The sequence below is a fragment of the Merops nubicus genome, unplaced genomic scaffold (assembly GCF_000691845.1).
Source record: "Merops nubicus isolate BGI_N331 unplaced genomic scaffold, ASM69184v1 scaffold16103, whole genome shotgun sequence".
Classification (NCBI taxonomy): Eukaryota; Metazoa; Chordata; class Aves; order Coraciiformes; family Meropidae; genus Merops; species Merops nubicus.
The window spans coordinates 1-22,251 of record NW_008597047.1 but is presented as its reverse complement, the minus strand read 5'-3'; the positions used below and the strand labels follow the sequence as shown (position 1 = coordinate 22,251).

The 22,251-nt window shown below is 53.8% G+C and overlaps 1 protein-coding gene across 1 annotated transcript; it reads right to left on the bottom strand.

Moving 5' to 3' along the window:
• Positions 1 to 205: 205 nt before the first annotated feature.
• Positions 206 to 16,222, bottom strand: LOC103769394 (integrin alpha-11-like; the record flags this gene model as incomplete). The annotated part of the gene is made up of 6 exons (XM_008936585.1): positions 206 to 354; positions 991 to 1,118; positions 2,656 to 2,770; positions 3,425 to 3,516; positions 5,379 to 5,488; positions 16,111 to 16,222. Coding segments are annotated over 6 exons (706 nt in total), but the record flags the coding sequence as incomplete, so codon positions are not given.
• Between the last annotated feature and the right edge of the window lie 6,029 nt (positions 16,223 to 22,251).

The window sequence follows — 22,251 nt, the reverse complement described above, 5'->3', positions numbered from 1 at the left end:
ACGATTCTGTGAAATCTGCAGCAGGAACACTGGGCAGGGACAGCATTAACTGAGGACTGAGACTTTTTGCCAAAGCATTTTCAGCCAGCTGGCACCCCCTGCTTGCTCAACAGCGAGGAAAAGTGATGGGGGGGAGAGGGAAGAAAAAGAAAGGAGGATTTTAAACTTGGGATCTGAAGGACCAGGGGAGGTGAGTGATTTTTACCGAGCAAACTCTATCCCATAGGCAGTCCTGGTTTCTGTGCCTCCTCTCTGCTCGATGTGACTGGCAGCTGCTACCACCTCTTTGACAGACCTGTAGTCGTTCAGGTGGAACTCATGGACCACATCTTCTCCATACTGAACAACTCCCACCTAGGGATGGAAGGAGGGTCACAAAGGATGCCAACCAGGGCACGTGCTGCAGCCAACACGCTTTGCCCAAATAACAGCCAGGAAAAATCAATCCCTCTGCCCCCCTTGGCTCCACTTTTCCCTCTGTGGGACCACTGGGAATGCTGAATTTCATCTCCACGCTCTCCCAGCCCTCCCCTAGGTGCAGCCACCTCTGCCCTGCTATAAAATTTGGGGGTGATGCAGATGTGCTGTGCCCCATCTCTAGATGGGACCGAGCTGGATGGGGGGGGGGTTTATTTGTGGAGATTGTCGAGGATATCCCCACCCAAACCCCTGCCCAAATCAGCCCACGCTGATTCAGAGGAGGAGGATGCTTTCCCCAGGGCACCTGGGATGTGTTTCCAGGGGATCTCACCCTCCCCGTGCCCAGGAGGGGGGTGGGATGTTGCCCCCTCCAGAGCTGAGGTAGGAACATTAATGTCAGTGTCCTTTCCACGGGCTTGGCTTTAAAATCTACCCCTTGAAAGCTCCTTTTGAAGAGGTGTGAGGCCACAGGAGAGCAGATGGGCAGGGAAGGGAGGTGGAAAAGGGCCTCGTGGGCTCAGCTGGGGGGGCCCGGCTGGGGGGGGGGGCACAAGCTGCTCAGGGGCTTACTTGGATCTGGCCGGGGCCAATATAAAATTTTTTCAAGATGTTTATCAGGAAGTGCTGAACTTCAACCCAAGGATAAATGCTGTTTGATCCATCCAGGACTATGATTATGTCCATGTAGGTCTGGCATCCTGTGAAAAACAGGCAGCGTGTTATTGAGAGACCTTGGCACTGCTTGCACAGGGCAGATTTATGGCTTCATTCCTTCCAGTCAGGTACTTGCTCTGAGGATTTGTTTGAAAGAGGGGGAAAAAAAAAATATCCTGTTTCAATCATTCATCAAAAGCTTTGGGCTTCAATAAGGTAGAGAGAAGCCACAAGCATCCTCTCTGCTGAGAAAAGACTGGATAACTTTCTAAGAATAACACCCAGCAGTGTCTCTTCTGATTCAGATTTGGACTTTTATCCGGGTTTATAGAGTTGCATACTTCAAAGAGTGGCCTGCTGCAGGCAGGATCCGGCCCCTGCTCCTCCTGCAGAGCAATGCTTTGCTCCTGAGTCACTGCTCAGCCCTGCCTCTGCTCCCCACAGGACCCAAGTCGGGCATTTCCTCCCCTTCCCATTAAATCCTCGGTGCTGAGGCAGCCAAAAAACCCCAGCGAGGACCCCAGGGCTGAGCCCAGCACGACGAGCTGTCCAGGATTGAAGCAGTCGAGTGGTTTTCAGCAGGGAGGATTGCTCAGGGTCATCTCTCTTTTATTTAGGAAAGCTGCAGAAAACCAGGAGGTGCTGAATTTCCCCATGCCAGGTATTTACCTGCTGCCCTTGGCACCTCCTGTGGGCATTTATGGGTTAGAACATCCCTGGGCTGGAGCCACACGTGGGTCTCTCCACCACTGTGGTCCTCAGCTGTGTGCCACCAACGTGATCCTCCCATCACTCCAGGGATGCAGGGAGAGGAGCTGACCCTCTGCATCCCACTTACCAAATGATAACCTTCTGCTCATGAACCACCTTCCCTCTAAAAAAAACCCCAATTCCTCTTCCCAGTGAGGGCTAAGAGCATCTCCTGGCCTTAAAGAGGGAAGTGACACCAACAATTCAGTGGTGGACTCTGCCTTCACTGCCTCTGCCCCCCAAAAAAGTCCCATTTTTCCATGCTCTGCTCCATGCTGGCAGGATGAATGGACACCACACGGGTGATGGAGCCGAGGCTGGGGGAAGGAGCTTCTGGGAGCCCCAAGGGGGCAGGGCAAGCTTCTGCCATTTCTCCCCACCCACAGGAAAGCCAGGAAGCTTCTTTCATACCTCAGAATAAAAATCACGTCTCCGAATTCACAAATTTGGGCCAAACTATTTAGCCTTCAGTCAATGAGCTCTTTGTTTGGCGTGGCCAAGGGCTGACGTCTTTCTTTTTTTCTATTTTGCCTTCCTAGCCACGCTGATAAAATATTCTGGATGCTTTTCTTTCTGCTTTTGGGAAGGATAAGGTGTTTTTTTTTTGTCTTCCATGGGTTGTCAGTCAAAAGGAAAACGTTTACCAGATGTCTGTGCACGTCACCCCCTTTGAATCACTTCCCTGCAAGCAATTGCTCTGCTGCCTTCCTTGCCTTTGCTCACACACTGACATCCCTTTGTTTTCTCAATGGGAGGAAGGGACCAGAGCCCAGAAATTCCCTCTGACTTCAAAGGCAGGGTTAGAGCTGCAGGGCAGATTGTTTCTCGTACTCTGCAGAGCTGGAGCCACCGTCTTGGAGAACCTGAAGTTGGAGTTGACCCGGGAGCACATGCCCGTGGTGTAGTAGGAGCTCCCGCACTCGTGGGACCAGAGAGGGCTGCAGGCCTGGGGGAGAGTCAAGCATTGGGGGGGGTTAGAATTATAGAACCACTTGGGCTGGAAAAGATCTTTAAGGTCATCCAGTCCAACCATTCCCCCAGCACTGCCAGGTCCCCACTGCCCCGTGTCCCTCACACCACATCTCCACGGCTTGGAAACCCCTCCAGGGGTGGGGACTCCACCACTGCCCTGGGCAGCCTGGCACAGCCCTGGGCAACCCTCCAGGGGAACAAATTGTTCCTCAGGGACAACCTCAACCTCCCCTGGGGAAACCTGAGAGCCAGAAGGTCTCCCCTGAGCACCCTTTGCTCCAGGCTCAGCACCCCCAGCTCCCTCAGCTGCTCCTCCCCACACTTGGGCTCTAGACCCTTCCCCAGCAGCTTCATTGCCCTTCTTTGGATACATTCCAGCCCCTCAATAACAAACTCCCATTTTTAATTGCTGCTTTGCAAGGCTGTCTTCTCCTTTGGCACCTTTCCCCATGGTGGCAGGGGAGGCTTTTGAGCCCCGTGGTGCTCACAGCACGTATGTGAGCACACACTGAGGTGTATTTGCACACCTAAGTCCACGCCTCTGGGTTTGCACCCCTTTCCACACTGATGCACAGGCAGAGACCTCCCTACTGGGGGTCCAAGCTGTGCCAAAGCCCTCGTTCCTCACCAGAAAACTGTTGTCCTTGGGGTTGGTGGCCAGGCTGAGGCCGAGGCGCATGTTGTCCTTCCTCTCGGAGACGTTGGAGAGCGTCACCCGCCCTTGGGAAGAGAGGATGTGGTCAGGGCCAGGGGTGCTGGGCACCCACCCCACTGCCCCCCCGTGCCCCCTGGCAGCTCTGGAGCAAGAGGAACCCCAGCTGAGTGCTGGAGGAGAGCTGGCTCTGCCTCCCTGCCCTCCAGCACTCTGTGCTTTATTTTGGCAGCAGTTGTCCAGATAAAGAATTGTTTTTTTTTTTTCTTAGATGCAAGAAATGACTTCTTGGGAACGAAGCTGAGAGTCTGACATAGTCAGACTTTAGGAAGGAACCCCCCTGAGCTGCTCCAGCATCTCCTTTATTGCTGTGCCAGTGGGTGTTCAGAGGCTGATTTATCTTTGTCTGCTGCTTTCCCTTCCCATCTCCCAGCCCGGAACCTGGGAACAGCCCCGGGGCAGCCCAGTCCCTGTGAAACCAAAACTGCTGCCTGGCCCAGCCACCCCTCCACTTCAGGGGGCCACCAGCTCCCCACCCCTTGGGGCTCCTCATCTGCTCTTTTGCCTGAAAAGGAGGAAATAGGGCAATTAATGGTAAAACTGGGGGGCGTTGCTTCATCCTTGTGGCCCTGGGTCTCACCCTGAGCTCACTCCCACCCGCTGCCTGCAGCAAAATCAGAGAAAAAGGGGCTTGAGCCCATGCTCTAAATGCCCCAGGATCCTGGGTGCAGCTGCTGACACCCCCCTGGGCTGCTCTGGCACCAGCAGCTCCTGTCCCTGCTGCTCACTGGGCATGGGGAGGGCAGGGGCAGAGCCCTGGGCCCACCTCAGCTCCTCCTTCTCCATGCCATGGTCATCTCCTGCTGCCAGCTTGGCATCCCCCCCCCATGGCAGCTCCACGTCTGGTTTTCCTCAAAGGGCCTCGGTGGATTGTGCTAACTGGACAAGTTAATTAGGGGAAAAAATCCAATGGGATGAACTGATCTTTTCATTGGGAGCTTGTTTCCAATGGAAAAAAAAGATGGATTTTTTTTTTTTCATATTTACACACAAAAGAGATTTATTTCCTTAGAAGAATCTCAGTGTTCTCACAGCAAATGAAAAACAAAAAGGCTTGAAAAAAAAAAAACCCACAATTTTTTAAAAAAATCAAATATTTGGAGGCAATCAATCAAATACTGCAGTTGATCCAAAATTTCTCCTCTCTTATCAGCTCTGGTAGAAACCCAGGATTGATAATGATGAAAAATAAAGTGACAACAGCTGCTCCAGTGTTAAAAATTCCCAGACTTTGCCCCCAAACCCCAGTGCTGCTCCTGGGGACCATGAGAAAACCCTCAGCTCTCCCATCCCCTGCTGAGAGAGGGACGTGGCCGTTGGGTGTCCTGCTCTGGGGACGTGTCCCCATGTCATCCCCTGGGGTCTGTCCCCCTGGGAGAGCAGAGATGGGGCCTAGGGGGGCTGGGTGATAATTCCCCAAATACTGAGGCCATGGGGACAGGTTGGATGGTGGGAGCAAAACTTGTCTGGGTCCAGGGAACTTCCTGTGGGGGGGAAGTTGTCCAAGCACCCCCAGAGAGCAGAACCCACCATGTGCAGTCAGGTATTTATTAGTGGGACCATTATCCATTGATAAATTGAGCCTGGTCATTTAATAAACTAGCTTAAGCTATATTAAACAAATATCTCTTAAATTTATTCCAATTTGCTTGATTTCACCCTGACGTGGCTTAAAACTCAACACCTGGAGGAACAGGAACACCTGAAGTCATTCTTTCTCTAAAAACCCTCCTCAAACAGGCAGTCCTCGTGCTTTTGGGGACCCCCCGGGGAACCCCCAGCAGGGGCACCTTTACAGCCCACAGCAGGGATAGAAAGCACCCTGCTAAAGCCACCCAGGTGCCCTCGTGCCCCCGGGGGTGGGTGGTACCTAGGTTGAGTTTGGTGCAGTTGCTGTGGCTGTCGCTGCTCAGGGGGCACTTGTAGACATCTCCTGTCTTCTGCTGGCCGTTGGTTTCGTAGGGAGCTCCCACCACCAGCCTGCAGGAGAAAGGGGCTGTTAGTGCCCAGGGGCTGGAGCATCTCTGTGCCAGGCCAGGCTGAGAGCCCTGGGGCTGTGCAGCTGCAGAAGAGAAGCCTCAGAGGGGATCTGAGCAGTGCTGAGCAAGAGCTAAAGGGCCCTGGGGGGCAAGAGGCTGGGGCCAGACTCTGGTCAGTGGTGCCCAGTGACAGGACAAGGGGCAACGGGCACCAACTGGAACCCAGGAGGTGCCACCTGAGCAGGAGGAGAAACTTCTTTGGTGTGAGGGTGGCCGAGCCTGGAGCAGCTGCCCAGAGAGGCTGTGGAGTCTCCTGCTCTGGAGAGATCCCAAACCCCCCTGGCTGTGACCCTGGGCACCCTGCTGTGGGTGAGCTGAGATGATCTCCAGAGGTCCCTCCCAACCCCACCATTCTGGAGTTCTTTGGGAGACACAGCCACCTCCAGAGGGGAGTAGAACAATCCCAAGCTCCCAGTATGTGGATCAGGAGGTGCCAGGAGAGGACCTTTGCTAAGGGACAACTCTGCTCCCTGACCTGACCCAGCAGCAGCTCTATTTCAGCTTCCCCCTCCCAGGACAGCAGGGAGCAATCAGCCAGGGGGGAGGACTCACTGCTCTTTGGAATTAATGCCCATCAGATACAAGGAGGGGGAAGGAATGCCTGGCAGCCGGTGAGGTCTCCAAAACCATCTGATGGCATGGGGGGAAGCAGGGCACCCCCATCACCACCTTGGCTCATGGCTTGATGTTGGCATCAGGACCTGCAGAATCCATGTGAGGTCCCATGGTGGGCAGAGGTGGCCCCAGGGAGCTGGGAATGGGGGTGTCCCTTCTCACTGCTGCTCAAGGCAGGAACCTCTTCATGCCAGGAGTGTCTTCAGGACATGAATGTGTAGGAAGGTGTCCTGCCTAGCAGTGCCCAAAGGGATAGGAAGGAGCTGGCATAGAATCCCAGGCTGGTTTGGGTGGGAAGGGACCTTTCCAGGTCACCCAGTCCCACCCCCCTGCAGGGAGCAGGGACATCTGCAGCTAGAGCAGGGTGCTCAGAGCTTGGTCCAACCTCACCTGGGATGGGGCAGCGACCACCTGAAAAAGTGAATTTCCAGGGGTTCTGCTGCATCCTGGGGTTGTCCCCTCACGAGCAGCCTGGGGTGGGAGGTTGGCAGCCCCAGCTGAGCCGTGGGTGGGCACACTGGGCATCTGGCTGCTCTTTAAAACAGGAGGAGCTGATACATCACATGCACCCAACCAAGGGTGCAGGCCACTAGTCAGGATATGTCTGAGACATCACGAGCATTTTTTTCTCACTTTTTTCTTGTGGTCTTGACCAGAATAGTACAGAACAAGCAAACCAAAAGAGGAGAAGAGCAGGACTTGAGGAATTTGACCATTCCTTCCAGGCTAGCTCAAAAAACTCCTCCGAACCACCAATTACTGGCATCTTCTGCTCTCCATTTATTAGCCCAAAATAAATCTGTTCCACTGCTTTTTTTTTTTGTTTTTTGCTTTCCAAATCCCATCGTTGGACAGAACCAGGCCAGCCCAGATCACCAGATAAACAGGAGCTCTCTGGATCACCAGATAAACAGGATTCCTCTTGTTCTGCACTACCAGCAGCTGGCAAAGGGACCATCCCCAGCACAGATGTTCCCTGTTAGACCAGAAATGGGCCTTTTTTTTTTAATGCTGCTTCTACAAAGACACTAAACACTCATTCTTTTAGGCCTTCACTATAAAATGGGATTGCTCACCAAATGAAAAGCTCCAAAATCTAAGCAGCCTTTAAGGATTCTCAGGGAAACACTTCCTGTCTCACAGCTTTGCTGCTAACGAGGAGATTAATTGGGGGGAAATAATAACCATCTGGAGCTGTGCTCAGGAGCATCCAGAAGCTCTGGGAAGTCTGGTACCTTCTCCCTGACCTGTGTAAGGAGTTTGCTTCTTTCCCTCTGCCATCGAGGCTCACGATGAGAGAAAGGGGAAAGGTGGAGGATGGGAAATGTTGTGAAAAGGTGTGGGGAGGGGAGAGGAAAAGACCTTAAAGATGAAAAGGCAAAAAGGTTGAGACACCTCAGAAGGTGATGTTGTCATTTTTTCATTCTTAAATCCCCCAAAATTTAACAGGAAGAGGATTAAATGTGAACTTCTCAGAGCAACTCCACCTTAACGTGTCCATCCTTCCCCCTCCCCAGGAGATCCTGCCTGGGACTTTCCCATGAATTAATCTTCATATATTAATATTATCACACTAAACACTCCCAAAAATCACCTGTTATTAGGTCAAAGGGCCTCTTTCAACTGTGGGATGAGGAGGAGACCAAGCCACCCCTTCCCTGCTTCCCCAGCCCTACGTCAGGGCTGGAAGCTCAACCAAAGCCCAAAGATTTAGTCACTGCCATGAATGCAGAGGGGTGGTGAAGCTCAGGAAAGCAGAATTTAGCTCTCCCAAAGACAACAGCATTGTTTTCCCTTTTTGGTTAAATTTTAATGATCCATTAGCCCAAGCTGTCAAATTTTTATGGCAATTTGGCAGCTGGGGAAAAGACTTTTCCAGCTGTTGGGAAGGAGCTGGTGGCAGGGATGCTGTAAGTGTTCCCCAAAGTCAGCTGTCAGAGATGCTGCTCAGCTCCCAGATGGCTTCCAAACCTCTTAGTTTACTTTGTGGTTTGTAAACCTGTGCTCTAAATGTGGTATTTTTGTTTCCTTCATAAAAAAAAGTCCATCAAGTCACTCAAATCACCCAAATCCATCTGGAGCATCCCTAAGGAACCACCCCCTGCTCCACCCCAGCTCTCCCCCTCCCCATGCACCCCAAATCTCCCCATTTCATGCTACTGGGAGAGTTCCAATCCCCTCCCCAGCCATGGATTGATGTTCAACAAGCAAAGCCCTCTGCAGAGAGCCAAGTGACAGGCCCTTGTGTCACAACTTGGCTAAAAAATGAAGCTTTAAAAGAAAAGAAGACCCAAACAAGCCCGCCCTCGCCTTCCTTTTCATGTGCTCCTTATGGGGAAAACAAAAGCCACCAAAAAAAAAAAGGGATTCCATGTGAAAAGCACAAGCTGCTCAGAGCAACATGGCTGAGGATATATTTTTAACCTGCATCCTGGAAAACAATCAACCAAACCCCAGGAAAATCAAGCTCTTGGTGGAGATACCCAAGGAGCCTCAGCTCTGCCTGTGCAACGAGGGGAGTGGAGACTCTTGAAAGGTCTTTTCCAACCTAAACAGTTCTGTGATTCCATGATGACCATTTTGGGGCTGTTTGGGTGTCCCTAGAGGCTCCTGCTCTGAAGGGATGTGCTCATCCCCAACAACCCTTCCTGGAGGAACGTGCCACCACCATCAAACCACCTCTGACAGTCCTGGGCCATTCCTTTCTTTCTTTATCTTCATTTTATTCTTTCCTAATGCAAAGATTTTCAACTCCTGCCTATTGTCCCTAAAGTGCTGCTGGTTTCTCCTGCCAGAGCTGGAGAAAGATGAATTTACCACCACCTTTCCCTGGACGTAGCTCAACTCCTCACCCCATACTCATGATGATCCCACATCCCAGACACCCCCCCCCCAGCCTTTTTACATCCAGCAAATTCTTCCTTTTTCCAAGGAATAACCCCTCTTGGCACAGCCAGCTCCCCGGGTGCCTTGCAGAGAGGTTGCAAAGCTCATTTTAAGCCTGGAGATATTTTGATTCAATGGAAAGAAATCAAGGTATGTCTAGCTGGTGACCTGGGAATGCAGGGATTAGGGAGGAGTGGAGGAGCAACAATGCTTTTCACAGGATTTTTCAATCAATGGGACACTTAATCTCCTGCGAGGCAAATTCACTTGCACTTAATTTCTTCAAGATGGAACTGGATGAAGAAGTGATTAAGGAGGTTCAGGAAAGAAAGAGTTCAGCTGTGGAAAACTTTACATGGGATCAGGGCTCCTTGGAGGGAGCGTGACAGAGGAATGGACTCTGAAAGGGTTTTTCTCCACGTTGGCAACAGTGGGAAGAAAACACCAAGTGAGAGCCCAAGGAGAGGCAGAAACGGTGGAGGAGTCAAGGAGAGGGTGGCACAGGAGGACCTGAAAATGAGTCCTTGGTCTGACAGCTTCCTGCACAGCCTCCAGCAAATCATTTTCACCATCTTGGGTTGTTTTTTCATCCTTCAATAGGAGACAGCTCCACTGAAGAGCGCAGGCAATGCTGGATGGCTCTGATGATGGTGAGGAGCCCATCATCAAAGTGTTTAAAAAACAGCTGAGGGACACAGCTTAGCAGTGGACTTGGTAGGGTTGGGTTAGATGGTTGGACCTGATGATCTTGCTATCCCCAGTCACAAGTTGTCACCAAGCAATGGTGTTTGAGGGGTTCTCCCACCCATGAACCTCTGCCTTGGAGGCACTGGTGGGCCACCAGCTCCAGTATCACACCTCCAACCAGCAGCCTATCACTGCTCTGAGACCAGGGCACCAAGCCCTCAACCCTCAATAATGAAAATGGGATGGCAAAGGCCTTTTTCTGGGGGAGCAGTGTGGGATGGGAGGGAGCAAGACCCTCTTCCTCCATAGGGTTCTTCATAAATGAGGCTGTAGGTACTTTACAGGACGTGTATAAGCTGGAGGCATAAGGCAGGACTGGGTGGGAATTCACCTCCAGCCTCCACCAGTCTCCCTGTGGGAGGGGTGGTGGGGTCTTAAGGCTGCACCTCAACATTAAGACCACAGTGCAATGAAGATGCATGAAAAAAAAACCACCAGGGAGACAATTTTCCTCTATACACCAAGGCCCTGGCTGCTGAAGCTTGTGCTTGGTGGCCCTCCTCCAGCTCTTCCCAAAATCCTGCTGTACCTCAGAGCTGAAAGCCACCCTCCTCTTGCTGTGGCAGTTTGGAAAGCCTGAGGGAAAGCCACAGGGTGGGGGGCAGAGGAAATTTTTCAGGTCCTTGGGGTGGGGAAGGTGGGGTGGAGATGCTGAGATGCTCGGGAGCCCAGGAGCTCTGAGACATCTGCTCTGGGTTGGTTGTGCAGGCCAAGCCCCCACTCCTGCACGTGCTTCCCGTGGAGTCTCTCGTGGAAAAAAATCCCAAGGGAGGGGTTTTTATTCTGCTGGGGGACGAGGCAGAGCTTTCCCTTCCTCTCCTTGCTTGAAAGAAGCCTGAAAGAGCCTGTCAGTGGAGTGCAGCCTGGACTTGTCTGCCAGGAGCTGTGTCTTCTGCAAGCCCTCCACCGAGTAACACGAGCCCACAGCTCTTTTTTTTCTGATCCAACCAACTCCTTTCTAAGCCAAAAATCAATAAAATATAAGGTCCTAACCTTGCAGCTCCTACAAACCCACCCCTGAGCCTGCCACGACCACGCTGCTGGGAGGAACATCTGCCCCAGATGCCCCTTGTCCTCCAAGGTGCCAACCCACGGAGCAGCCCAGGGATGCTGGCAACAGAATCGATGGGATTTTATGGGAAAAAAAAAAAAGACTAAAAAAGGTTCAAGACCCTGTAGGAGGGGAGATGTGAGGGGGGGAGCTGCACACCCCGGGGTGTGCCCGTGCCTGCAGCGAGCCGGGAGCAGACAGGAATGCTTTGCAGCTCTCTAGCCTTGCACCAAAATAATCCAAGGGCTCGGGGACTGGCCAAACCACAGGAGAATTCCAGCCAAGAAAGCCTCTCGCAGGAGCAGGGCAATTTTGCAAAACCCTCCAACTGTTTTTCCAGATCAGCACAATTATAGCTCGAAATCCGCCGAGCGGAGTTTTTTATTCGCTCTTCTCCCTCCTCCTTTTCCTCCCAGACTGGAAACGTCACGTCTGTGCCTGGGGGGGCTGGGGGGCTGTCCCCCCACCTTCCAGGCACCCCTGGGAGCAGGGCTGAGCCCCGAGGTGCTTGTGAGGATGTGCTGAGGGTGGTGGGGAGCTGTGCACAAGGTGGGGTCCGAGGGGGCCAAGCCCTGCACCGAGGCTTCATCCCCCCCCCTTTGCTGCAAAGTGGGGCTGGGACAGCACAGGACAGGGGCTCGGGAGGGAGAGAGCAGCTGGAGAGCACCCAGCACCCCAAATTCTTACCCTGCAGCCCTCAAAGCCCAACCAGGAACCCTCAGACCTCAGCCATGCCACCTTACCAGCAGCATCAGCAAAGCCCTGGCCTCAGCCAGCTCGGGAATGCTGGGTTTATTATTTTTACAGCTTCTGAAGGCTAATGGATGTTTATTCCCAGGGTTTTCCTTCCTCAGCCAGTTCTTCTCCAGCTTCAGTTTTTGCATAGCTGGAAACTTTCAGTCCCTTTGCACGAGCTGCTTGGAGCAGCACGGCTGCTGCTGGCTGCCCTGTGGAGTCCCAGCCAGCCCCTTTCCCTCTCCTGCTGCCTCGCTGGGCTGTCTGCTGGCAATGGAAAGCTGGGGGAGGTGGTTGGTGTGTCCTCCCCTGCACGTCTGGGAGGAGGGGATGGGTCCTTTTTGTCCTTCCTTAGGCAGTGACATCGCTCCTGCTCGTGGGGTGATGGGGGGCAACGAAGAAAAGCGATTGGAAGAGGGGAGATGAAAGGTGGAGGGAAATTTTTCCCCCTTTTTGTCCTCATCTTGGACCCCTGTGAACATTTTTCTCCCCAATTCAGTCTGATGACAGTTTGTGTTTGCCACAAACTCCCACGTGCAGCATGAGAAGGGCACACACAGGGCTGGGGGGTTCATGTTTGAGAGCCTTATGTCCCATGAGCATATGTGGAAACTCTTTGCAGGTTGGAACACTCTTATTTTGCCCAAATAAATCCATCTACAGCAACAAACCTGCCTGGATCCACCCGATTCACCCCTTAAACACCCCCCAAATGGCATGACCTGGGGCAGAGAAGCAGCTCTAAGCCAACTCACCACTTCAGGTCAACCCCACCATCACCTCTGCCCTGAGAGTAACTCCTTCTCCTTCCACCAAAACTCCTGCCAGGCCACTTTGCCCCACTCACAGCAGCACGGGGAGCTCCCATGCCTCCCAGGTTCACCCAAGATGCCCAGTTCTGGGGAGCAGGGATGCTCAGAGCCCGTGAGGCTGGGCACCTCTTGCCCTGCCTGCCCCAGGAGCTGCTGGCTGAACCTTCATTCCACCTTAGGATGAGTTCTGGTAGCCCCTGGTGTTTTTTTCCATTCACATCCTTGGAGAAAGCACTTGGGCTGCACCTCCAGACAGGGAGGGAAGGTGTTGAGAGGTTGGTCTGAGAGCCATTGGCTCCTCTGGAAGATGGTGAGTGGAGAAAACCACCCCACAAATCGATGAGCTTTTCGAGCAGTATATATCCAAGAGGTTTTTTTCCCCTGGAGTTTAATGGTCTGAATTCTTTCCTCCCAGATTTTCCACTATCAGGGCTGCAGTTACAGCCCCCATTTGCAGATGATCTGGCTCCTTCCTTGAAAGCTTGGGAGAAAGGAACTAGCTACAACTGAAAATACACCTAAAGAATATTAATATGGGTTTGTATACACTCAAATGTCTTCATGCATCCACATATACACAAAAGCTGCTTTGAAATCCTCCTAAAACCATCCACAGCAGCCAAAAAGCAGCTTTAAAAGACTCAGACTGAAAGGTAGGTGCCAAAGTCCTGGGATTCCACCTTTGGTATTTGGCAGCAGGGTCTCTGCACGTTGTCAGAACCATCCCTCCTGGAGGAACCAGGCTCCTGAGATAACCATTGAGCTCTCCTGCACTTCAGTGGGTTGGATGGAACTCCTCAGGGCCTCTCTTCAGGGATTCTCATCTGCCTTCTGCCTGCCCAGAGACTGGGGTTTCATCTTAGCCTCTCCATTTCTCCTCTCTCCTGCCAGCTCAGCTGAGGCACAGTTATTATCCTGCTCTCTCCATACATCCCTGGTTTGTGCTATAGATGTTTTGCTCCTTCAGGCATTTAGCCTTTAACCAGAGTGAGTCATGGTGGCCTCATTTTTTGCCTGTGTACACATATTTAATAGACATCTTGCATGCATAATTACACCTCCAAAGAGCAGCTCTGCTGATGTGCACACCCGTGCCCTCCCTCTGCACAGAGAAAACAGCCCTTTTTTTTTATATCCAGAGGATGAAAACGACATCTGAGTCCTGCCTGATGTTGGCAGGAGAGATGGGAGACCAGCCAAAAAAGAGCCAGAGCTGCTCTTTGTTCTAGTGTCCTGCTGGGGAAGGAGGAGAAATCCTCCCTTTGCTGCTCTCCAGGGAAGCCAGTCCTTGGTCACCCCATCAGCAGCTCAAAGGCATGAGAAAAAAAAAGCATCTCCTCCAAATTCTCCTCCAAATGGCAGGAGAATTGGATGTCCTTCTGCCAGGCTGCAGCCAGGATCGTGCCTGAAGCAGCACCTATAGCTACAGTTGGGCTGAGGATACTTTTAAAATGGGTGTTTTCCACCAATCTCCCTCAGAGAGCTCATTTGGGGCAGAAATCTCTGCAGGGCAGCCAAACCAGCTCCTGCAGGCCCTGGGCACCCAAAAGCTCATCTGCTGCTGCCCTCCCTGCCTGGCAGGGAGCCCAAAGCCCCAGGGGCTGGAGGGGATTGCACGGGATCCCTCAGGGACACCTCGGCCAGGACCTCTGCAAGATGGGCCAAGGTCCCAACAGGTTTGGTGGGATCCATGCCCTGCATCCTCTGCCCAGGGGTGGGTGAGGATGGTCCTTCCTCAGGAGCAAGGCTCAGCTGTGGTCCCAGGAGGGTTTCCCACTCCCAGCTCCTGTGGATGTCACTGTGTCACTTGAGGAACACCTCAGAGCAAGGTGCCTGCCTGTCATCAGCATCCAGTGATGCTGCTTTCCTCCAGGAGGGGACTTTGGGCACGTTTAGGATGAAATGAGATTCAGAAATGGGATATTGGCCTGAAACAGGGAGGAATGTGATGGCAAAGACACTTGGTTCTTGCTCCTTGACCACTTTGGAGAACCTCAATCTCTGTTCAGCCCTTCCTGGGCTTAGCCCTGACCTGGCAAACCCCTCTGCAGAGCCAGAGTCTCTTGCAGGAGCTACAGCAAACGCCACCAAATTTTGTGGGGTTTGATGGGAGACTTTAAGCCAAGCAAAGCAACAGCCCTCGTTAACATCAGTCATCACCACCCAGGTCTCAAGCAGGGGATGATGCAGGAATTTGCTCTGGTGGCTTTGGCCACGAGCAGTGTCACTGTCAGCCTGCCCAAAATTCATTATTCTCCCCCCAAAAGCCACGTCCCATAGCACAGGTTCCTGGACAGCGAGGATGAGCAGGGTCCTGAGAGACCACCCAGCCCCCACCACGGCCCCAGGCAGGGTCATCTCCAGGAGAACCCCCCAACTGCTGCTTGGAAACCTCCTCGTGGACCATGGGGAGCCCCATGAGCAGCCCCGAGCTCGGTCTGGAGCTGGAGCAGTGGACAAGCACATCACTGCCATGCAGAGGTGAGTCTCTGGAGCTTGGTGGGGTCACTGGGTGCTAAAATACCCCCTCGGGACCCACCTCTCTGAAGGAGCAGAGGCAGCCCCATCCTTCCCACAGCACCCCCACAGCTCAGCTGGGAACGTGTGGTCTGGGTGACCAGCTAGTGAGGTTGAAGGAGAAAGGTCAGAGAGCTGTGGTCAGTGGGGCACAAGGGACCTGGGGGGGTCCTGGTGGGCAGCAGGATGCCCACGAGGCATCAATGGAGCCCTCGTGGCCAAGAAGGCCTCCTGGGGTGTGTTAGAAGGGCTGTGGTTAGTAGGTGGAGAAGAGGTTCTCCTGCCCCTCTGCTCTGCCCTGGTGAGGCCACATCTGGAGTGTTGTGTCCAGTTCTGGGCTCCTCAGCTCAAGGAGGACAAGGAACTGCTTGAGAGAGTCCAGCTCAGAGCCACAGAGATGGAGCATCTCTCTTTAACTTGGAGAAGACTGAGGGGTGACCTCATTCATGTCCATCAAGAGGTAAATATGCCAGGAGGATGGAGCCAGCCCCCGTGTCACCCACCCGTGGGGCAGGTCCTGCAGCTCAGCAGGGACTGAGTGGCAAGGAATTCCAGGAGCTGCTTTTTTTTCCCCATCACTGCAGCATCCAGATGTGCTCCTGGAGAGCACCAAGGGTCTCTGCCAACATCTGTGAAGGATCCCCCACCAGGGACCAGCCTTGGCGAGGAGCAAAACCCGCCGTGAAACCCAAAACCTGAGCAAAGCCCATCTGAGAGTCATCTCCCTCTCCTGATGGACAGGGGGCAGGTCTGAGCTCTTCTGCAGACCACGGCTCTTTGGTGGAAACTCTATAAAGAGGGATGGCCTCCACCCAACACCCAGATGGGTTTCCAGCATGGGTTGGAGGACTCGGGGCCTCAGGGACCCATGAACCTGCCTGGAGCAAAGCCCCGTGCACAGCACCTGCCACCAAGAGGCAGGAGCCAGAGCTCAGCACCCTCCGTGGACACCTAGCAAACACAAAATCCACCCTTCTCCCCCACCTAAAATCCTTCTTTTTCAAAGAAAAAGGGTTTCTAGTCTCTACCGTGCCCAGGCTGGCTTGCAGCATCACCAGGAGCAAACCTCAGTCTCCCTCAGAGCCAGAGCACTCTCCACCCCAAACTGGTGGTGGGATGGAGCAGGAGGAGACACTGAACGTTTTGGGTAGGCTGCTGGAGGTCCTCAGCTCTTCAGAAGCTGTTTCAGAGCTCACTTACCACTTCTGCCCCCCGATGTCATGCTGCTGCACCGTGTAGCCAAAGTAGGCTTCCTTTGAGCCAGCTATCACTTTGGGCCTCTTGGTGTCGATGTTGAAGGTCTCACTGAACCCTGGGGAGAGAAAAGAAGGCTCCTGTCAGCCAAGGTGCTGAGATGCTGGGAGAAAAGCCTTTGTTTACTGTGGTCAGAGACCAAACGGGTCACCCTCAGGGGCTGTGCAGTCTCCATCTGTGGAGATATTCACCCCCTAGCTGGACACAGCCCTGGACAACACGCTCCAGCTGACCCTGCTTGAGCAGGGGTTGGGCTAGATGACCTCCAGAGGTGCTTCCAGCTTCCACATCCTGGGAATGCTGCTCCCTAAATTCTCTATCTAAGACACCACAGGAGGATCCTGCAGGAAAGGGGTGGTTTTGCCCAACCACAGCATTCCCCCAGCCAGCCATGGTGGAGAGGAGGCTGCAAGGTCCTCTCCTGCAGCTACCCAACACTCCTCTCTCCAGCACTGAGCCCTCAGGGAGCAGCCAGGATGGAGAGAGAGTGGAGAGGAGAGCACCCTCCTCCCCTCCAACATCTCCTCAAGCCTCCTGGGCTGGGTGATGCTCCTCCAGCTGTGGAGCAGCAGCTGCTGGTGGTGGTGATTCCCACCACTATGTCCCCACACACCCCAGCAGGGACCAGAGAAAACATTTGGCCACACCAGATGGGGCTGGTCTGTCCCCAAGGGTCTTGCAGAACCAAAGAGTCAAAGCTGGGACTCACTTTTCCCATGTGAGCAGAAGCTGGGGGGTGTCTGCTGGAGAGAGGTGGCTGTTTTGGGGGAGAGTGTCCCCAAGGATGGATGCTCAGACCTAGATGGGGCAATTTTTAGGCCTAGTCCTTTCCCTAAAGCTGCTCTGGAGGATGCTGCTCTTCCCCCAGTACAGCAGGAGCAAGGTCCCTGTCCATGGCACGGGGAGCCTGGTGCCCACAGCCAACCTTCAAGAGCAATTTGTGCACCAGGGAGCAAATTTGGGGGGGATCTAGGTGCTCTTCCCTCTGCCAGGAGCTGGGCCCAGCAGCGTGGTGAGCAGATGGACCCTAGAATGGCTGAGGCTGGAAGAGAACCCAGAGATCATCTCATCCTCTCCACTAGCCTGGGCTAGCCTGGGCTGGTGAGGCTGTGAAGTGACTCTTCCCCAGCACTGGGTTTTTTTGGGCTGCTGGAGATGCTCCTTTGTCTATCCGTGGCCACCCTGAGTTGTCTCCACAGCCCTCTTGGGTGTATTTGATGGAGAAATTGGCTGGGGGGGCAAAAAAAACCCTGGAGTAGGGGGGAAGAGGATCTTCTATTACTGGTGGGTGCAAATTGCTGCAGCCACCCATGTCCCATGTCCTGTGGTTCATGTCCCATGTCCTCTGGTCCATGTCCCACAGCCAGAAGACACCAGTTCACAACACCCCAGCCTTCCACCAGCCCCACACACTTCCCCCCATGGGTGGCACAGCTTCTCCAGGATTGGGTTTTTAATTCCCAAGGTTCTTTTCCCCAGGGGTTGGTTGAGCACAGAAGGGCACGGCCCAGGTCCCAGTGAGGAGGGATGGGAAGGGGTTGGATAGGGAGGAATCTTCAGGATAAATGTGATGAAGAAAGCTGCAAGGTTGGCTGTGTGAGCAGAGCCCCAGAGCCTGGCCAAGGAGAGCTGAGGGAAGGAGCTTTAAAACCTTACAGAAAGAAATTCTAGAAAAGGGGGGAAGGGAAGGAAGGAGATGGGAGGAGGAGAGCCAGCGAATTTTGTGGTAGATTGACCTTATTTAACATTACAAAACAAATTAAACCCTCCTCTGAGTTCACTGTTAGCCAGTGGAGAAGCAAAGACTGAGACCAGAGAGGAGGAAGGAGTTTTGGATGCTGAGGGTGGTGAGCCCCTGTCCCAGGCTGCCCAGAGAGGTGGTCACTGCCCCATCCCTGGAACCATCCCAGGTGAGGTTGGACCAAGCTCTGAGCACCCTGCTCTAGTTGGGGATGTCCCAGAGGCATCTTCACTTGGGTTCAGAGCGAGTGTCAGCAAGGCTGGGATGGTTTTCTTCTGATTTTTTGCACCCAGCAGAGTTCCTCTGCTTTGCAGAGGTTTTGGGGGTGTGGGACAAGTTGGAGACCCCCATCCTATAACTCCTTAGGACCCCACTATGCAGCTGTGGCCTCCTGCACAAGGCCACCAGGCTGGTCGTGCAAACCAAGGTAAAACCCCAAATAAATAACCACAAATGACTCAATGAGCACAAAATCCCTGGAGTGAGGGGAGCAGGGAGAAGTTCTGTGAGGAGCTCGTGCTGCTCAGGGCAGGTTTTGGGACCAGGAGAGGCAACAGGGCTGGAAAAGCAAAACAATCTGGAAGAAAGTGCCCAGGGAGTGGATGGCAGAGGGGAGGGAGGTCGGGGAGCTGACAGATGTGGCTGCCTTCGAGGCAGGAAGGGGGGAAAAAAATGAAATAATCGGAGGATATTTACACTGGCTGAAAGGAGGGGGAGTTTTTTTAGAGGTTGTCAAGGAGATTTAGCAACCCGAAAAACGGAGTCTCATTTTCTTGTCAGGAGTGACATCACTGGCATAAATAAGAGACCAAAAGCCACATGTTTTGCTTGTGATGCAGCCAAGGCAGGAAGCCTCAAATACCTCCCTTCCGAGCTGCAGCTTCTGTCCAGTCCAAACTTTTGAGTCTTGTCAGATCAAATAGGAAAAAGAAAGGAAAAAAAAACGACAAAAAACAACCCCAAACACATTTGGGAAACAATACTGAGAATAAAAGCCACCTTTGCTGCCAAAAGGAATAAAAATCAGTCTTCCCTGGAAGGGAAACCTTCAGAAGAGGGATGCTCCCAGAGCTCCAGCATCCTCCTGCATCCTTGGGGCAAGCAATGGGGTTCACCACTGGCAAAGGGACCCCAGGAAGGAGTTGAGACCCCCCCATGTGATGCCCCACGGCTCCTGCTGCTGCCCTCACAGGTCTGGGGCTTTGCTCTCACTGCTTTTGCTCCAAACCTTGGTGAATTAAGGAGAAGTGAGCTAGGCAGTGGAGCTGATGGGAAAAAAAAAAAAAGTCCTTGTTTTCACCCAACTGTGGGGAAAATCCACTTGGTTTTGTCATCTGCATCATGCTGTGACTTCCAGCAGGATCCTGGGAGGATGCTCTAAGCTGTGATGACTTCCCTTGGGTCAGAGTTTTCCTCCACTGCTTTGGTTTCCCAGAGAAGGCAATTGGCTCCTTCCCCCTCTAAAAAGTCACCAGATGGTAAAACCATGGCCCTTGATCCTCAGGACACGTTTGGGGTTGTCCAGGTGGGTTTCTATTCCAAAACTCATCCTGTTCTGCTGGCCTCCAGCACTCTCACAGCTCAGGGTGGAGTTTCTGGAGAGAGGCTGAGCCACCACGGGCATCTCAAAGGCTGTGGCTGAGTCTGGCCCCTGGGAACCTGTATCTGGGTCCACATGGGCTCTGCTACCAAATTCCCCAGGGGGAAGGCAGCTTGAGCACTGCCAGGCTACTGCAGGTCTCCAGGGGAGGAGATACAAGAGTTGAGGACACTGTGGGTGACCTGAGGGAAAGGGTATGGATGGAACATGAGCAGAGCACGTGCCAGGCTGGGCTCCCAGGGACCAAAGATCTGGAGCGTGCTGGGATCAAGCAGCTCAGCCTGGACCTTTGAACCTCACCCTGCTGTTCTTGCTGCTGCCTCCCCTCTCACTGCCCAAGCCCACACAGGAGAGGTGACTTCTGCAATGGGGCAGCTCTTCCCTGGACCGTGTCAGCCCCCCATCCTCAGCACCCCTGGGGAGGCCACAGTGGGCTCCTGTGAGCCCATCCCCACCACCACGGGGGCTTTGGTGGCACCAGCTGCTCCTCTGCAACACATCTGCCACGCACATTCTGTTTTCTTTGGAAATATTTGGCTAAATTAGGAAATATTGAAGGTCAATATAGGGTATTTGGGCACAAACTAGCAGGCCTCAGCTGGGGCCACGTGTCCTTGAGCTTCCCTCTAGCTTTCATCCCTGAAAGCACCAAATTCCTCTCCAGGTGGCTATCTCCAAGCCAACGTTTGTCATCAGCTATTAGGAAGCAGCCTGGGGTTTGGTGGCTGCTGCAGAGAGCCAGGGAATACTGAGGATGAACAGGAGATCAGTCATCGCTGGCTGCTCTGCTCTAACATTCCTGGTTACCCACAAAATCTCTGACAAACAGCCCCGGGGTGTCAGCTACACAAGTACCTTGTGCTTCCACAGCTCCAAAGCTCAGGAGGAGCTTTTGGCAGTCCTGAGGAACGTGTTGGTTGTTCCCTCGCAGCACGTTCGTTAGGGACAGTGCAAATGGCATCAGGGATAATTAGCAGCAGGGCTCGGGCAGCCCCTTCCCCAGGGATGCACCAGGAAAGCCAGAGGTTGTGGGGGGCATGGGTGGGGTTGGTTTCTCAAGGCCCCATGTGCATCAGGAGGCTTCTTTGTTGGACCTTCCCTAGCCAAAACTTGGGCAGCGGGTGGACAAGTGGTAGGTGGGGGAGTGGGGTCCTGCTCAGCTCCACTGTTGGGGGTGTGCAGCTACCCAAAATGAAGTACCCACCGTCAAAGCTTGGACTGGAAGGTCCCTTGGGAACCCAGCTGGACAATCCCAAACGTGTCCTGAGGAGCAAGGATGATGGTCTCACCATTTGGTGACCTTCTAGAGGGGGAAGGAGCCGACTGCCTTCTCTGGGAAACCCAAGCAGTGGAGGAAAACAGATGCAGGTTCTGACTCAAGGGAAGTCATCAAAGCTTAGAGCATTCTCCCAGGATCCTGCTGGAAGTCACAGCATCCCTGCCAGTGCACGGTGCCAATGGGCAACGGGGCAATCTGCTGCCACCAAAGGTGGCAAAGAAGCCATGGCTCAGGTCCAGCCACTGGAGTGTGGCCAGAGAAGGGCAATGAAGCTGCTGGGGAAGGGTCTAGAGCCCAGGTGTGGGGAGGAGCAGCTGAGGGAGCTGGGGGTGCTGAGCCTGGAGCAAAGGAGGCTCAGGGGAGACCTTCTGGCTCTGCACAGCTCCTGACAGGAGCCTGGAGCCAGGGGGGGGTTGGGCTCTGCTCCCAAGGAACAAGGGACAGGACAAGAGGAAACGGCCTCAAGTTGCCCCAGGGGAGGTTGAGGTTGTCCCTGAGGAACAATTTGTTCCCCTGGAGGGTTGCCCAGGGCTGTGCCAGGCTGCCCAGGGCAGTGGTGGAGGCCCCACCCCTGGAGGGGTTTCCAACCCCTGGAGATGTGGTGTGAGGGACACGGGGCAGTGGGGACCTGGCAGTGCTGGGGGGTGGTTGGACCTGATGATCTCCAAGGTCCCTTCAACCAAAGCTGTTCTAGGATTCTATGATTCACTGTCCCTTGATGAATCAAGGGGTTTGATTCATGATCATTTATGAGCCCCCAGAGCTGGGCTCTCCCATTTTCAGCCCAGACCTGTGCCCTGCTTGCAGTGAAGCCTCAGGGAAGAGGAGCTGGCCTGATCTGAACTTCAGGGACAAGAACTGCAAGAGCAGGGATGGAACCCATGTGCAGGAGGTTCCCTGGGACCACTGGAGAGAGCCAGGAAGGGGTTTTCCTTCAGACAAACCCCCTGAGGGTTTGCAGCAGGACAGGCAGCACTGCCCACACAACCAAGGGACCATTCCTGAGGGTGTGCCCCCCCAGCCTGGCACCCTCAGCTCAGCCCAGGGCCCCGGGGGTCCCACACATGGGGCAAACTTGCCCTTAGTCCAGGTGGCACCCAGAAACCCCCATGGGCACAAACTCCCGTGGGCAGAATCCTCCATGGGCAACAACCTCCATGGGCAGCAACCTCCATGGGCACAAACCCACCATGGGCAGAAATTTCTAGGGGGGGAGAAACCTCCGTGGGGCAACAACTCTCACAGGCAGAAACCTCCACGGGCAGAAACTTCTAGGGGGAGAAAAATCCACGGGCAGCAACTCTCATGGGCAAAACCCCCCACGAGCAAAACCCCCTGTGGGCAGAAACCCCCGTGGGCAAAAACCTCCGTGGGGTTAAACCCCCGTGGGCAAAACAATCCTCCCCACGGGGGAGGGTTCCTGCTCGGCTCGAGGTGGAGCCACCGATCTGCCACATCCCCAGCTCT